An 18,919-nucleotide genomic window follows, 5' to 3' on the forward strand; every position below is an offset into this window, starting at 1 on the left:
CAACCATGCCACCCCCATAATCCACTAGCAATGTTCACATTGCACCAGCTTTGATACCACCTCCATCTGCAGCCTCACGTGGAGGTCATGTGCCTTCTAGTTTTGGACATGTCGTCCAACTATGCAGAAGGAGCGTAGAGCATGAGAAAATAAATTAGAAATTTCTCGTGGCAATAATTAATTTTGATTTACTCGCCTTTTCTAGTTTCTAGTACTTTTTATGAGTATTGATTCTTTCATATTTACCATGGTATTTTTTGTAAACAATATATGACAATTTAAGTTTGAAGTTTGAAGTTGGCAACTATAATTCATTGGTAATGATTCATGAATTATGAATATGATGCTTTGTGAAAGTTGAAATGTTTCATTTCATGTTTGATTTTCTTTGTTATAGTTTGGTGGTGGTTACAAGTACAACTTTAGTGATGACAAATGTTATAAATTGAATTTTCAAACTTTGAAATTTTAAGATTGATGAATCATGAGAATCAAGATGTTGTAACTTGTAAGTAGCGGACCAGTGGTTGATGAAGATTATAACTACTAGAGGATTGATGTTATATGCATCAAAATATATATAATGTATATTATAGAAAAATCACTCTTGATTTGCTCTGACCTAGAAGCTTCTGAAAATTGTCGCTCCCCATTCCTGTTTTCGCTTCCGCTTCCCGCTTCCACTCTTGCTTCCAAGCAGCCTTGTCCAAGTTCAATAGATACACAAATGTAGCTTTGTAGAAGAGCGTTGATCTTAAAGGCATTATCTATCTATGGTATCTTCTTCAAAGTTATAACCAGATGCACCCTGAACTTGATTCAATTTTTGCAATTTGTGTTATTGTAATGTTCCTTGCCAAGATATGCTAACTCAACTTGCATAAATTTTAATTTTCTCTCTTATGCATTTTGACAAACGCTTTGTACGCAAACAGTTCATCAAACACTTGTATGCGAATTAAATGAAACATTTACAACAAAGATATTTTCTCAAACATTGTGCATGCAATTAAACATGTAACCGTTACTCAATAAAATTCCCAGAACATAAGGAAATTTTTATTAAATTTAATCAAGAAATTACATGCAAAATATTAATTTTTGGAAGCTGGTAATTGCTTTAGCAACTTTTGCACAATTTGGCTTCAAGACTGAGATGAGGAGTATGGCCTCCAAAAATACCATTGTGATCTTCTCAAGTCAATTCGGCTCTCCAAGAAAGAACTTGATCCCTGAAGATCAACTCGACTGCCTCCAAGAATTTGACCCTCAATAAGGCACTCGCCCCCCTCAAGATCAATTTGGCTATCCAGAAAAGAATTTGACCCTTTGAAGTTTAACTTGGTTGCCTCTAAGAATTTAGTCCCCAAGAGAAACTCAACCCCTCAAGATCAATTTGACCCCTAAGGAAATACACCCCCCTCCAAATTAATGCAATCTCCACAAGGCAATTCAGTCTCTCCGGACAATTTTAACCTCTCTCAAGAAAATCAACCTCTTCCAAGTCAATTTGACCTTCACAAATTCTTCCCCATAGAGGAGCTGTATTCCAAATGGAGATAGTTATGAGAATGAAGGATTAGAGAGCAAATCAAGAGGCCTAGTGGCATTGTGGATGACTAGAGAGGCTCCCAATGAACTTGACTACCTACAATCACCAAGTTAGCACTAAAATCACTGCAAAACCAAATGTTAGAGACAAAATACTAATGCAAACTAAATGAATGACTGAAGAATCAATGAATGAGGGCTAGGAGGATAGGCTAGGGCTAGGAAACCTTAACACTAGAGATAGAAAGGGAAAATGAAAGGCTAGAAGGATCAAGCATGGGTAACGATGAGGGGGGAAAGGGCCTAATAGGCCAATGACTAAGGAGAAAATCCCCTTAAGGTTGACGTCAAGCCCTAGAGGGTTGACGTAGGGCATGGAAAGGCGCTGTATGGGCATGCGGCTAAGGGAAAGTCCAAGGGAAGGATCCCATGCCTGCGACTAAGGGGAAAGAGGGGGCCGAGGGCCAAACAAGACAACCCAAGGCTACGACTAGTGTAAAAGAAGGGGGCTGAGGTCCCTAGAGGGCTAGACGACTAGGATTAAGGCCTAAACAGGTCACGACAAGCCCAAATGGGCTTACAACCAAGGAGAGGAAGTGGGATCGAGGGCCTAAAAAGGCCTCTATTGTTCACAACTAAGGCAAAGAAAGAGGATGGATAGGCCTAAAGGCCTCGAAATTTTTCTAGAAACCTACAATTACACAAAAATGCCAAAAATCACTGCTTTGGGGCCTCAAATGCTGGACGACTTCCCTTCTTCAGTTGGACGTTGAATTGCTAGAGGCTGGGGAGGCTAAATCTTCCCCCAAGGGCCTAGATTAGCCTTCCTTGCTTGGATGAATATCCCAGAAAAGTTAGCTGGTTCAAACCCTTGAGCTATCACTTACACAAATAAATAAAAGAATTCCAAACTCCAAGTCTATATACAAAATTATCAAACCCCAAATAGCCAAGCACTGCAAAATAACAAGGGTTAAAACAATATTTTACAAAATATTTACAAACTTAAATTACAAGCTCTCATTAGCATATAATTTTTTTTATCCCAAGATCAAATAAAAAATTTGAAAATATTTTTTAAATAAATGGCAATGGATGAACATTTTCGAAAGATAGATTGGCCAAAACCCTTATGCGAAATTAATTACCACAACAAAATCTCAGAGCCCAAACAAGGTCGGCTCTTCCCCACAGTTTGTGAACTTGGAGCCCAAGGGTTAGTGTACCAATAAATTTCTATAATTTTCTCAAGATAAAATTGTTAGATCATAAGGTGAATTAGATCACCTGAGATAACATGTACCAATAGAATGTTCTCATCACTGAAAAATGAAATAACAATTTGTAAAAATTTATTCAACACAATATAAGATAACGCATAGCCAACACATGCCATAGATCAGCAGAAGAAGAACACCATGAACTGAACCCCAAAGTTTTTCTATTATGATAAAAAATGTTCCCAATAGAGCAACAACTCAATATTAGCGTTTACAAAATTTTCTCATCCATAGATCATCCAAAGATATCAAATAGAAGCTCAATAACTTCTTTATGTAGACAAAGCCCTCCAAGTGGAAAATAACGGCTAGTTTGCTTGATCCTTGTCAAAATAATCTTGATCGTTGAAAATAACTTGATAATCTTTTATTCTCCATCGTCGAATTTTCTGTTCTGAGGAAAAATTCGAATTTTTCTTAAAAGCCACTTTGAATTGATCCAAAATTTAATATTTTGGACTAATTTCCTAAAAAGGTTGATTTCGAGTTAACCACCAAGGTCCAAGGGTCCAAATTTTCTCAAAATATCATTTTTTCCCTTGTTGGAGGACCTCCAAAAATATTTGACCCACAAATTTTTTATTATTTTCCACTAGAGAGAAATTAATTTCTATATAATTATTTTTTTGACTCAAAATTAATTAATTTGTTGGCTTAGGATTTTTATTTAATTCAGCTAAAAAATTAATTAATTGACTCTAGAGGGGATTAATAATTTTTCTCACTCTCAAATATTTTAGACATGGTGTCTGACTGCAAGGGACCATGCAATAAAATATTTTTTACATCAAATAATTACAATATCAACCCTTGAAAGGGGAAAACACCATTACACATAGACCCTTAATAATTTACCCAATTCTGTGACACAATATGATCTAGTATGAAACCAAGTGTGCTTGTAATAAATTAATTTAGCCATGGTTTCTGACTATGAGGTACCATTCACTAAAATTATTCCCTTACAATAGACTTGATATAACACTAGGACTCACTTAAGACCTTGTCAACGAATTCCACCCTAGCTTTGGGGTTTAAGTTGTAAGAAAAATTACGTCGATAAGGCGTGTTTACAAACACACATAATTCGGAGAGGTTAAAGAACTTCCTAGGATGAAATCCTTTGCCAAAATCAGAGGCTTACCTAAATGTTGTTACATAAATAAATGGTCATACTAGCATCATTTACAGTAAAACTTGCAGAAATTGGGTTTACAATGACATATTTATGTTGGCTGATGTCTTTGATCTTTGAAATTTTTTCCTCCACTTTTTTTGTACTGTGCTTCCTTGGATTGTTGACAAAGTGTGGTCAACAGGTCCTTCATCCTAAATATAAAAAAAAGTTTGTAACGAACAAGGTTCGTATACGTAGCAAAATAATTCAGAAGAACTGAAATATGTAAGTATCCATCATAGGATAGTTAGTAATTGTATGTAAGTATCCTTATATACTTAGGCAGGTGCCCTTTCATGAATGGTCATGTCTTTAAGACATACCTCTTCATTACTAACTAACTAACTATTAGTTAATTAATTATTATTTATTTATATTTATATTTATATATATTATTTTTATATGAATTATATTCATAACATTGCCCCTCTTCAAAAAGCTTTGTCCTCAAAGCTTATTGATGAAATGGCCAGATCTCTTTTCGCGTTTCGAATATCTTTTTGTCTTAGAACTTTCATCTTTGTTGATACAAGACGATACGATGCTCTGAGTGATAAACAAAATTGTTCGACTGAGAATGGATTTGACCATCCTAGATTAATCTCATGTGGAACTTTTTGGTGACTAGAAATTTGTAGTGAATTGTTATCATAGGATTGGATTACGCAAACTTCAGTATTCCTTGGAACATTAATCTGTTGCTTCCTTTTTCAATGGTTCAAATATGTAGACTGACTTAGTTGTTTGCTCTTGTGATTTGGGTGTCGATAAGGAGTTCTTGTGGTTTGATCTCTTTTTGATACAAAGATTGCTTGATTAATTGCGAGATCTTCACTTGAATTTTTTGTTGTTTGGACTGCGACTTCTGAGTATGTATTCATTTGAAAAGATTGATTTATCCTCTTCTGAGTATCTCTTCACTTCAAAAGATTGATTTATCCTCTTCTTGAGTTGTGATATTGACTGGATCGATATTTGTTCCTTTATCTTCAACTTGGACTGCTACGACTGGAGACTTCAATACTTCTTTTTGAGTAAGTTGTTCTAACTTGTCATTTAGCAACTTCTTGTCACTTTTTAGCTTCTTTATTTGTGTAGGAATGTTTTGGCTATGATTCCTTAGACGTAAAAGCTCTTCGTTTTCTGGATTGTTGACTTTATTCTTAGTATGCTCCTCATCTTTTAGATTTTTGATTTGTTCTAATAACTTTTGATTCAGGGTTTTTAAACACAAATTTTCTTCTTTCTTTTCTGATAGATTCTCATGTAATTTCTTTTCTAGACATTCATTTTCTTCTTCTAATTTTTTCTTTGTAGCTTTGCACTTCTTAACCTTCTCAAGTAATTTTTGATTATGGTCCCTTAGACACCAAATTTTCTTGTTACTTTCTGTTGATTCTTTATAAAATCGATCTTCGAGTTCTTTATATTTCTTTTCCGATGATTCGTTCTTTTGTTGTAGTTCGGCGAGTTCTTCCTTTAAACTTTTCGTTTGCGACTGCTCATTATCTTGACGTTCTTCTGTACTAAATAATCTTCCACACACTGGACAACTTAATTTGCAACTTCCTTGAATATATGTATGTCCAATTTCATTTAGACAAAATGAACATTTAGTCCAAAATGTTGACTTGGATATAAGACTAATCTTTTCTTCCTTCATCATTTTCGAATTAGGCTCCATTCTTCTCTCTTAGAAATTGACTCCTTTTTGTCTTTGTCAATAATTTTATCAAATGATATTTGACCAAGGCCTAGGGTTTTTTAAAAGAGACCCAATTTTCAATATATAATTGATATTTGCCTACTTTATTTTATAACTCGAGTATATACAACCTTGAATACCCTCTTCTTCTTTTCTTTTAATTAAATAATACTCCTTTATTTTTGTTTTACCCCCTTTTTTTACTCAATACTTCAATTATTTAGTGGATCCTTAAACCTTTCAAGATATAAATTTTATGCCTGCTTTTCAATGGAATTTGAATCTATATATATAATATGAAATATTTCAACACCTTAATTTATTATTAATTTTTGAACCTTAAGACTTTAACTTTACTCTTGCTAGAATCACCCTTCAAAATATAAATTTTTAAAAATAATATAATATTCTCCTATTTCTTTTTTGAATAAATAACCATGTATATCCTTCTGCTTTTAAATTTAAATGATTTATTTAATAAAATCCTTCCCTAAGTTTCATGAAAGGATGAGTGATGTTAGTTTGAATTTCTTCTCCAATTTAAAAAAAAATGTGATAAAGCGTGTCTTTTAAAAATGATCGTGACTGTTTAATAGTGTCTCTTCTTCACAACGTTTTCAACACTACTAATTTGAAACACCCATAATTGCCCGCGAATTATAAATCGAATTTTCCTTTGAATATATCGTACACAGGATGATTAACTTCTCACAAGCATTGATCAAATTCTCTAATGTTACTCGGCAGATCTGTTTGTGGGCACTTGAGTTGGTTCGACGACTTTTCAATCTATTTTTCAAAAAAACACACGACCCACAAATTCTTTCCAAGCGACGACTAAATGATGGTTGGTGAGCGGTTTTGGCAATCGGCAAGCCATGACGACAATGGCAGAAGATGGCTGATAACAGGTGATGAGAGGAACAGGTGGCGTGTATAGCGTTCTGGCGGAGGGTTGTGACAGCAAATGTGTTGGATGGAGGTCGGTTCGACGATGGGTGGATCGAGCACGGTGCATGGAGGTGTTTCTTGGAACAGGTTTGCGGCCGATTGGGCAGGGAAACAAGGAATACGAGAATGGTGTCGGAACTGACAGGGAGAAACGAAGGGTCAAACAACGGACGAGTCCAACAGCGGGTAGACAAATGTATGAATAACAAATACCAATGGATGAATTGGTCGACGACCAACACGACAACGACGGATGCAGGTACGTGGACCCCACTGCATTTTTATTTTTAAATTATAATTCCATTTTTTATATATAAACTTTTTTTAAATATATATATATATATATATATTTTTTTTTTTTTAATATAATTTTTTTCTTTTTCTTTTATTTATTCTTTTTAATGGCCGAATGCCTGGTGGCAAATTTGGCATAATGGAGAACATTGAATTCCATAGCGAAATGCTTGATCGCGATGACAACTACGTTGACAAATACTTTCATGGCCAATGGCCGGGATCGGAGAACGTGGCTTCGATACCATTGTAATGAACAAAGTTCGTATGCTCAGTGGAATAATTTAGAAGAACTGAAATATGTAAGTATCCATCGTAGGACAAGTAGTAATTATATATAAGAATTGTTGAATGTATAAAAGGTGTTTGTAATGATTACAATGAGGGCCTGCTTATATACCTAGGCAGGTGCCCTTCCATTAATGGTCATGTCTCTAAGACTTGCGTCTTCATTACTAACTAACTAACTATTAGTTAATTAATTATTTATTATTTTTATATGAATTATATTCATAACAAAGTTGTTAACATTTCCCTACAAAAAGAAAGAAAATAAAGCTCTAGGATGTTACATTGAAGCTAGGTTGAGTAACTCCAAAAAACGTAAAAGGTATCTCAAAAATAATTCTTCAAGAAAACCAGAAGTTAATGCAAAATATGTAGAAGGAAGTTGAAAAGATTATCGCGGACAAAAACGAAAAAGGTACTCACCTCAAAGACCACAATGAAAAATTACTGGCGCAAATAGAGAAGCTTAAGAAGGACAAGAAGTTGTTCGAAAACAAGGTACGATAATTTATCAAGAAGGAATCGTTGAAATCTTCAAATGTGGAAATTCAAGTTGAAGAAAAAGGAACAAATATAGATCCTGTAACTTCACAGTTCAGACAAGTCCAAACCCGATTGAAGCCAAAACATACTTAGATGTTACAGTTCAAACAATCAAAATACCAAGTGAAGATTCTGTAACCAACTCAACAACATCAATATCTCAAGTAAATCAAGAAATCGCCACAAACAGGAAGTAAATCAAGAAATCGCCACAAACAGGAAAAGGGGAAGTCAGATCACAAGAACTCCTTATCGACACCCAAACCCTAAAAGTAGACGATGGTGGAATGAGCTGAATAATCAACGCCCATTTGGTTTCAGTTTTTCTCACTAGTTTGTGGGGCTTATCCTTCATATATATATATATATATATTATGTATTGAATTTTCAAAACCTATCGTTTGAAACAAAAAATTAGTTAAAGAGATTATTATTATTATTATTAAAAATAAAAAAATTTAAGAGCCCAATATTAATTAAATAAAAAGGTTGAATAAAGATATAAAAGGGGGATTTAAAAAAAAAGTGTAGTCGGACAAAGAAGTGAAGAAAGGACGAAAAATGAGTTCCACAAGATAGTCAACATTTTGGACTAAATGTCCTTATTGTAAAATGGAATTTATGTTTCCGTCCATATGTAAAAATGATAACATTGACCAAGTGCCTACACGATAACATGCAATATATCCATCCATTTTCCAAAGAATAGCTCCAAAGACAATCCAAATTTAACTTCGACACATCAAAATGCATTCCAAGAGTCTCTAATCCACCCATAAGAAGCAAGTGCGAGATTTCCAAGAGGTTTGAAATTCACAAGTTTGATGATGAGAGATATCAAATTAGGTCTCTCTAATATATGTGTCCAATGATGTCTAATTTTAGCCTACAAGCCCCTTAAACGATAAAATAGTGGGAAAAAACTAGGTAAGGTTGCAAGCGGACCTTATAGCCAATGTAAAATCATAAATGATCACACACTAGAGGGCCGAAATGCTGATGTCATGCATGCATATGCCTCTTGATGGCATGCCTTGGGCTCCTCTAGCGCCAAATCGAGTGTAGAGGGCTCCAAAAATCATGATCTAGGGGTTGGCCCCTAGATCTCCATGCAAATCATCGTGTGGACCCCAGTTTTGTGTTTGGGACATAAAATGGGTCTCATTGGTCTCATGGCTATAGAATAGCTTGATTTTACTCCAGTGTTGAAGAATCTGAGGATGGTGCTAGCCCTTACATGTCTCAAGGAGTGAGACAAATCTCATCTGGGCCTTGGATCAGTGTCCAAACCATGTGTACATTGCTAAGATGGCTGAGGCATGCTAATCCAAGTGCGTAATCTCATGAATAATGTGGGGCAAAGTGCAGACTGTTGGGGGTGTTGTTGGTGCCCATGGAATGGAATGATGCTCTGAAGTGATAGGAGTCCCATGGCTCTTGACACGTCACCTGTAGCATGTCAAAATGCTCCTCTAGTGGGCTTGGACCATAGTTCAGTTGCCCAACCCATGATGAAAACCATCGGCCAATCACACATAATGTCCAACATTACATTTTCACCGTTAGGTGCAATAATCATTAATGCGTCTAAGTGGACCAAGCTTGTTAGTCAAAGGCTAATTGACGCTTCATACAAGGCTTCCCTTCCAAATTTGGGGCTTTGATCACATAATAATGTTACCTCCCTAGGTAGGAGTGGCTAGAGGATGATCGTATTAGGTGTTGCCAACCCTTAAGGGGAGAGATAGGTCCCTGGTACATCCCTCAGTCAATAGGTTTCATGTGAATAATGATGGAATGAAGGGGGCAAAAAAGGATCTCTGAGCCAAATGCCATGGTCAAGGGGGTGGCAATAATGGGGAGATCCATATTTTGGGCATACAAATGTGAGAAGGGAACAATCATGGGTGCATGAGTTAACCCAGGTCCCAACCTTTGTTTTTTCACCCCTCTTAACGCCTTTTGTTTTTTCTTGATTTTTCTTTGTATCACTACGCGAAGCTCTAGGAAATGAGAGCATGCTGTGAATGATGTGTAGCATTGGTTCACCCCCTTAAAGGTGGGGCAATTCATCGCCCACCATGGGTTGTGACATGCAAGGGTTCCTTTTATGACTTGACAGGGAAACATTGGTGCTAGGAACTGGGTGATAGCCCTAATTAGAAGGGGTAGAGCTAATGCTTGGCTTTTGTCCACATGCTAATATTAATGTCCCGGCCATCTTTTGAATTTTATAATCTTCTTTTTCTTCCGTTTCTTGCTTGTGGCCATGATATGCTTTTTACTTTTAGCTGCATCAACCTCTTGGGGCAAAGATTCCAAGCCCAACCCAAATATGTGGACAAGGGGAGGGGGTGTGCTATAAGCTGGTGGACCCATGGTCATGTGGACTCGGAGATAGGAGGTGGAGTAAAGGGCTGGTAATGTACAAAGGGAAGTAATGAGTATGGAATGGGAAAGCGGGACTGCACTATCTCAATTGGGGTTTCCCACATAGTGCTCTTCCTAGAGCCATGGGCCATTAGGGAAGGTCCCACTGGACTAGGATTGAAGATTAACCCCCCCCATTTAAGGCGAGGAAACAACGTGAAAATTCCTTGAACTCCAACAACTAAGTATTATTCTCCTAACTTAACAATTTATTTGTCTTCTTTTAAATTGTTAACTACAAATATCAAATGAACCACATTGCAATTCTTTACCAATTGAAATATGCTGTGGAAATAAAATGTGGAACTGAGAAATAGATGCACACACACACAATAAAATTGACACAATTGTTTTTGGACACTTCTCCTTGGAAAAACCTCGAAAAGAAAACCGATGTAGCAGATGAGGGTTTATTTTATTATGCAGAAAATATAGAGAATTACAATTGGATGCCCAACTGGCTATCCTCTGACAATTTATCTCCATTGGAAAATACTAGGAAAAATCCTTTTTCCCTCACATCTCCTTGATCTGGCCTCTCTGGAAAACTTGCACTTCCCAGCTAATTCACACTTCTAGATTGGAAACATGCACTGTCTGCTCAGATAAATTCGTTCTGCCTCTGGAACACCTCTAGATGAGATATCCTGCCTCTCTCTACCTTTGGAAACAATTCGCTAGGCCTCCTGGGACTAGTTCTGGGCTCTAGCTACTGATTTGATTCCTCTTCTGCCAACTCGCACTGGCAAATTACACAACACGCATTGTAAAATATGGCCTGCCTGCTGGATAATTTGGCCTTCCTTCCTTGATTTTGGAAACTGAAAATCCACCTGAGAATTTCTCCAGAAATTCTCCTTGCTGTAAACCCCTGCTACTGTCTTTCCCTTGGCTCGAACTGCACCCTCATTGAAAACTGCGAACTGGGTAGCTCGATCTGCCTTGCTCACAATGATCACATTGATGCTATCCCCAAGCCCTTCGATCTGCTCGTATAATCTCTCATTGGAGTCTCAACGACCACAGTTTAATCTCCAATGACGACTAAGATCAATTAGACTTCATCAATAGAAGCCTCTTGAGCAATCTTGAACATACTTAATTAATTAATTATAATTTACCAATTTTCCTAAGTTAGACTTAGGAAATATTTTAATTATGGCAAATTAATTTAATTAAGGTCTCTCCCAAGCTTATCTGGCGAAAGCTTCTCTTGGTTTTGGAGATCTAGTGTTCCTTAGCCTCTTAGCATCATCTGAAGCTAGAACACCTATTCAATGCTACCATATCCATGAAAAAACTAACAAACCACGGTCAAAGCCCTTTCCTTTTCCAAGTTGCCCAATAATCCATGCGAAATGTCCAAATGAAAAACAAGCACAAACACCCGATTGCACTATGAATAACATACCTTTTAGATCGGATTGCCCACCTTCTAACATGTGCTCTTGACAAATGGGTGAGGAAGCATATCGCTGATGTAGGTAGCGGAGATAAAATGACACATCACATCGGCTACAAGGTGGGCTGTCAAGGAGCTGCTGGCTGCCAGCTGGAAGAAGATTGTTAGGAGAAATTTCTCCAAGGGTTACACACTTTTGGTGGGTTACAGAGACAGAGTTGCATGAACTTGATGAGAGTGACTTCTAATTCTCACTCACAAATTCACTCAAATCAGTTTGACATGGAAAGAGTTCAGAGGAATGGAAATGGAGTAGTCAAGAATAACCAGTGATCTTTCTTTTCTGTACTGATTGATTTCAATTAAATGAATTTTGGTTTTTTGGTAAAATTTTACATTTAATTTACTGAAAATCCCTCGTGTTCTGGTCTCTGCAGTTCAAGACATTGAGCGTGATGTGGATACACAGACAGAGGAGTGGTTTATTGCAGTGGAAGCCCTTTGTGAGGTAATAATATTAACTGGAACACTTTAACTGCTGTACATGAGATGGTCAACTTATTTTTTTTGTTTTCAAACGAATTGAGTTGTAGGCTTAAGATTGTTAAAACAATCTTGTATGTCTCTACTCTGAGAGTGACCAATGCTGCTTATTCTGTGTCTTTGACTTTTTAGTGACATTCTATATGAAGTAATTTTTACCATTGGTTGATTGATGACAGTTGTTTGCTACTTATTAAATATATGAATCTGAGACTTTTTTAATGATTGTATTTGCTTTACTTGCAGATCACTTCTTCACTGCAGCCAGTAATTGTATATTTCCCCGACTGTTCACAGTGGTTAGCAAGGGCAGCTCCAAAATCTAAAAGAAAAGATTTCATTAAAAGTGTCGAGGAAATGTTTGACCAAATATCTGGGCCAGTAATTATGATTTGTGGTCAAAATAAAGCAGAAGCTGAGACAAAGGAGAGAGAAAAGCTTGTAAGTGGGTTCCTGCCCCTTGGTGGTCTCGTAAGCAAGGATAGTGCAGTAAAGTTGCTATAGATGTCTCACTGGGCTATAGAATAGTTTAAGGATATTTCTTTTTTGATGCATGGCAACTTGTATTATGGTTACCTTCTAGCCTTTGACAGTTTCCTGTCTGTGTTTTCTAAACAATGTCAGTGTTTGTGTTTGTGTCCACAGACGATGGTTTTGCCTCATTTTGGACGACTTGGCCGACTGGTACTATGCTCTGCTGGATATCAGAAATTTGCATGTGATTTTGTTGTATGCACTAAATGGTGATTAGTTTAATGGTCATTCTCTGAAATTAACAGCATATTATGTTTCGAACTGGTAAAAACCAAACAATCTGCTAGAAACTAGTGTTCTGTAACTGATGAAAGGTTAAATTATGTACGACACAAGGAATAGAGACAACAGTATTAATAAATGTTCTGTTGTAACAGTGAGTGTTTTTGTGTGGTGTCCTAACCTTAGGGAATGTGTACAAGCAACATATGTTTTTTAAAACTCCATTGTAATTTGTAAGAGTTCATGAAACTTGGCAATTATTATTTGTTTTAATTTTTTATCCTGTTTAGTCTGGTAGAAGTAGTTTTAGAATTGGGGGGATCATATCGAACATGTGGGTAAAGTATTGCAAGTACTTGAGGACAACAAATTATATGACAATTAGTTTAAGTCTACAATTGGGAGAAAAGAAGTAGAGTATTAGGAAACCTTGTTTCTAAAGAAGTCAAAAGTAGATTCAAATAAGATTCTAGTAGTGGTTGAATATACTAAATCTAGAAACAGTAAACAATTGAAAGGATTTGTTGGATTGATAGGATATTGTAAATTTTTTATTGATTGATACATCCTACTATCCTCTCCTTTGACAAAATAATCGAATGAAATGGCAAACTAGGCATTTCAAAATTGTAGGAAAGCAATGAAAATCACTATAGTATTAGCAACAGTAACAGTTGGCTCTAGTTCAACTTTTACAGGCGAATGTCATTCTTCACAACAAGGAATAACAGGAACTTTCCTCTCCCAAGGAAAACGTCATGGCATCTCCTCCTCTTTCCCAAAATATATCAATGGAGGGTGGCTCAACCGGAAACACAATAACAGTTGTTAATTTTGAGGGACTTGATCAAATTTGAACCTTTTCTTATGGCCTCCCCATAGGCAACATGATCTGGGTGGATGTCTCCACTGATTGAGCTGATCATTGGGGTTTGTTACTGTCCAACATAGCCCTCGGTTGGTAAAACCCTTGAGTACACGTGTAAGCTTGAGGGAACTAAGAGGGGTTGCCCATTGCAGTGCATCAAAAATTGGTTGACTTGGAATCAGATTCAGATTCATTGATAGAGTGTAAGATACCTGCCTCGGGATATCTCAAAATCCCCACTAAATTTCTGAGTTTGTTTGAGTTTTCTTATTGAGTCATTTCGTCAAACGGTTTGCATGTACATGGCTGTAGGTGCACTTTTAATATTTTTAATTCCAAACAGAGATACAGAGTGCCCAAAAGAGACGGATAAAGACTTCAAACCAGAAACATGTTGTGAATAAAATATAGATATAAGTAATGTAAATATAAATATTAATAACACATCATAAATAATAATTAATTAGCGATTAGTTAATGAAGAGGTATGTCCCTAAGGACATGACCAATGTTTTAAAAGTCCGACTCCGACTCGGCTGAGAGTCAACTCTGACTCCAACTCGGTATCAACTCGGCCGGCTTGATTTCTATGACTGGGTCGTTGTAAGAAATACATTAAATATTTATTTTTAATAAAAACACATAATTTTAAAGATTTTCATTCATGTTTCCAAACACAGCATTAGAATATAGATAGAAGACAACATATGATCAAAGTAGGCTCATGAATATATCCATTATATCAAAATGGCACCCAGTGCACTCTACAATACATACATGATGATGATATAGAGATCAAAACAAAAACACATAACCAAGGAGGCTAGAAATGGCCTCTACAATAAAAGTCTGTGACCAGTACTACTGGCCACTACTAGAGTTGCCAACATCATCTGGCTCAACCTCTGGATTAGAGTCAGATAGGGAAACCCATGAGTCAGACAGGGAAGCCCAGGGAGTCCCCAAAAGTGAAATTTAAAAAAAAAATGCTGCTAAAGTGACTTGACCGGCCATTGTTACCGAGCTGATTGAGTGGGCTTGGACTTGGCCGAGCCGACCGGGGTGTTACTGAGCCGGCTGAGTCGTTAGCCAACTCTGCCGGCTCGGTAACAACCTGGCTGGCTGGTCCGATTCAAAGGCCGAGTCGACCCGGTTGGGCTATGAATCGGACCAACTCGGCTGAATCGAAGTCGAAATGGCCGGTTTTTAAAACAGTGGGCATGACCACTCATGAAAGGTTACCTGCCCAGTTATATAAGCGGGCACCTTCATTTGTAAATCATCATTCTCATTCATACATTTTAATTTATATTCTTGTATCTTCAATGAAGATCTTCATATTCCAAGTCTTCTGGAGTATTTAACTTTTGAGTATACGAACCTTGTTCGTTACATTGGTATCAGGGCTGTTCGCTTCTCTGGCCGCTCAACCGCTGCACAGATCCAGTCTGATCTATGAGGGTGTATTTATAACAAGAGGAATGACTTTTCATATCCTCATGACTCTTGAACTACCCTTACGACTCTTGGATTTCTAATATGACCTTTTGGTTTTCGTAAGACCTTTGGACTTATATTTAACTCATTTGTCTTGATGTGACTTTTCATATTCCACATGTGACTCTTGGAATTCCACACATGACATTTTTTCCTTCTCCTTTTGATAATTACATCATTACATCCACAATGATGTGGTAAGATACATGGACACACAAGACATTATGATGACACTTGTACAAGTCACAACTTAACAATGATGACATGGACTTCATGGTGCAGTGACAATGCAAAGTTGTTCCCCTTGCTACTATATCTTTGACTTCTTTATGATAGATCTAATATGCACTCCATTTTCACCCTCCAAAGGGTCATGGATCCGCATTGGAATCCTCTGAGTTGTCATGAAATGTCTCCATTCTGTCTTGGTCCAAGATCCGCCTGATGTCTTCATGATGGTTCTTCTCTGCAAGTGCTTCTTTGCTTCTTCTCCTTGACATCTTCCTTGAACATCACTTTGTCATATTGAGAAGATACACCTGCCAATTAAAATCACTCATGACCAGGCAAAATCAGTCTTGAAATCATCTATCCTATCTCTACCTTGCTTGTTATATAAAGATTTAGTATTTTGTAAACGATTTAGTTAATTAGGGCACAGGGCATGATCAAAGATCATGCCCATTCACCAAGAGGCCCGTAGGGCTGTATTTAAGCTCAGGCCTCTCATCCTGTAAACCATCAATTTTATATTCATTATTAATAAATACATATTTTTATGTCAATTTCGCTGGTTTGTCTGCACCATCTGGTATCAGAGCGGGTCGTTCTTCTTTGCTTGAAAGGATCACAATTTTTTCCAGCACTATTATCCCTTCCATGTGCGCTATCCAGTCCGCCATCATTCGTCGTCCCTTCTGCTGCCCCCGCGTCCATGATCACTGCACTCTCTGTGCAACCTCTGTCCACAACCCCTATCCGCAACACCGCCTGTAACTCGCCGTCCTATTCGTAGTCAACCCTTACCTTGCTGCCAGAGCCCTACACAAAAATCTTGCTCCGCTGCTTGTCGTTCCCCTGCTGCTTGACACCATGCTCCCCACTGTAGTTGTCACCCTCGCTGCGTTGTCCTCACATCCCACAACACCCATACTCTGCCGCCTTCTCCATTGAGCGTCTGCCATACCCCTGCCGTCACACCTTGCCGTCATAAAACTCGACAAGCCAGTTGCCCCCGCTACCTGTTATCGGGTCTCCTCGACCAAACTTCCCACTTGGCTGCCCCTCTCTGTCATTTTCATGTGGTTTCGGGGTATCAAAAGTCGTATTGTTTAATACATATGATTTCATAACTGTAACCCGTCAATCCATTTAAAAAAAATAAAAAAATTCAGTTGGTTAAATATAATATAACTTCATAACATAGTTGTTAGACTTATTAAAAGCAAATATGTTCAAATTTAGGAAGAAACTTTAAAGTTGGCGGACAAATATACACCCCCACAAACCTGTTCAATGTTGGCGATGACAATGATCGATTTCAACAAAAAATTGATTGATCTTGAGAATACGATTACTAACCATTCCGATGATTTTAACCAAAAATTAGTCGATCTCGAGAGTAAGGTTACTGGCTAAGTCACCTAACACGGGGATTCGGGATTCGTAGGATACGGGGATTCGAGTGTCGGATTCGGACACGTTGACCCTCCAGAACAAGACATGTAGGATTCGTTATATATTATTTTATATATAAATAGTGATACAAATTCATTGATTTCAAACATAGATATTCATCTAGATGTTAGTTTTACTGTTTACGAAGTAAGTTAGTAACATTATAGCATGAATAATACATACAAAATTCAAATATCTGCATAAATCCTCACAAACCTCATAAACCCTCCCAAACCTCATAAACCCTCATAAACCCTCACAACCCTCATAAGCCCTCCCCCATAAACCCTCACAAACCTTATAAACCCTTATAAACCTCATAAACCCTCCCTCATAAACCTCATAAACCCTCACTTTTTTGGGATTCGAATCCCAAAATTGGGACACGAAGTGTCCTAACGGGACACAACTGAGATTCGATGGTGTCCTGTTAGGACACGTGGTGTCCCATTTTAGGATTCGAATTCCCATCGAATTGTGTCGGATTCGTGGGATTCGGACACGTGGCCTGTTTTGGACGAATCCAGTTTCATAGGTTACCGGACATTCCAAAGACATCAAGAAGCTTCAAGATACGACAAATCAGATAGAACAATAGCTTGGGAAAAACCATATCAAATCCGAAATGAATCATAATCAGACAATGACAATGCTGACCGTTATGTGTGACAGGATGAAGATTACACCCGAACAACTATTCCAGGATGATGGAGGTAATCAACAACACAATTCGTCAGATTCAACAAATTCAACAGATTCTCATGAAAAATCTGAGTCTCCAAAAAAATCATCCACGCACCATCAAGAAAATAGTAACGCCACTTTTTCAAATAAGCAACTTTGGAATTCATTCCCCAATCAATACCCTCTTTTCGCTCCACCGTTAGCGACGTATCAAAGAAGAGCAAAAATCGAGTTACCCAAGTTCGACGATAACGGAAAATGCAGTGTTGCGTGGCTGAATAAAGCAGAAGAATATTTCGAGATTTTCGATATTGATAATGATGACGAAAAGATTAGGCATGCTTCCATGAAAATGGAAGGTGAAGCATATAATTGGTATATGTGGTGGAATAAGACGACACTCGCTATCAGTTGGAGAAAATTTAAGGATGCGTTCTTTAAAAGATTTCAAGGTGTCAAGGAAGAAGAGTTCTTTTCAACAGTCATCAGATTGAGACGAAAAGGAGATGTGGATGAATACACTCGAGAATGGGAGACCTTAGCAACACGAGTACTTGGGTTATTAGAATCTCGTCTAATTCAAACATACATCTCCAGACTTAAAACTCATTTACAAGTAGAACTTGAGCTTCATGACATTACGTCGATAGAAGTAGCAAGACAAAAAGCAAAAGTTGCTGAAAAGAAATTTGAAAATATACTGTGGACGAAACCAGAAAAAGTATATTTGAGACGAAGAATTCCCTAGTCTGTGAATACAGATAATACAAGTTATGTTCCACCACATCTTTGTGAAGGCGAAAAATCTAACGTGGAAATGCAAAGGATGAAAGAAGGCAAGTGCAAAGGTTGTGGCGAAAAGTGGGACCCTAAACATAGGTGTGCTACAAGAAAAGAGACAAGGAACCTATATAACTGTGAAGCAACTAATGATTCAAATAGTGATGAATCAGAGATAGAAGGAATAGAAGATGCCCCATAATTCTCTCCATAATTAGATGACGGAAGCATTTCGCAAGTGTCATTATCGGCTATGACAGGTATATCACAACCCCAAACTTTAAAATTAAAAGGACATATAAAGAAGAACAACGTAGTGGTTCTCATAGACTCCGGTAGCACCCACAATTTTTTAGACTCAACCATGGCAAAGAGACTCAACATTTTCACATTTCCCATGCCCAACATGAAGGTGATGGTAGCCGACGGTAAGAAGATTGAAAAGGTAGGGAAATGCCATAAGGTCAAATTGCAGATTCAAGACTTTAATTTA

At 37.3% G+C, this 18,919-nt stretch overlaps 1 protein-coding gene across 2 annotated transcripts in view; it reads left to right on the top strand.

Annotated features, from left to right (window-relative positions):
- The window catches only part of LOC149163603 (uncharacterized), a 373,003-nt gene that overhangs the window by 134,039 nt on the left and 220,045 nt on the right, over positions 1 to 18,919 (top strand). For both annotated transcript variants that reach the window (XM_089431784.1, XM_089431785.1), the window contains 3 exons: positions 12,059 to 12,129; positions 12,411 to 12,605; positions 12,810 to 12,848. In XM_089431784.1, coding sequence (XP_089287910.1) covers positions 12,059 to 12,129; positions 12,411 to 12,605; positions 12,810 to 12,848 — 305 coding nt within the window. The remainder of the gene's footprint in view (positions 1 to 12,058; positions 12,130 to 12,410; positions 12,606 to 12,809; positions 12,849 to 18,919) is intronic.

The sequence above is a fragment of the Pinus tabuliformis genome, chromosome 5_1 (genome assembly GCF_031772625.1).
Source record: "Pinus tabuliformis cultivar Carrire ecotype Pingquan chromosome 5_1, CPIR1, whole genome shotgun sequence".
NCBI classification, from domain to species: Eukaryota; Viridiplantae; Streptophyta; class Pinopsida; order Pinales; family Pinaceae; genus Pinus; species Pinus tabuliformis.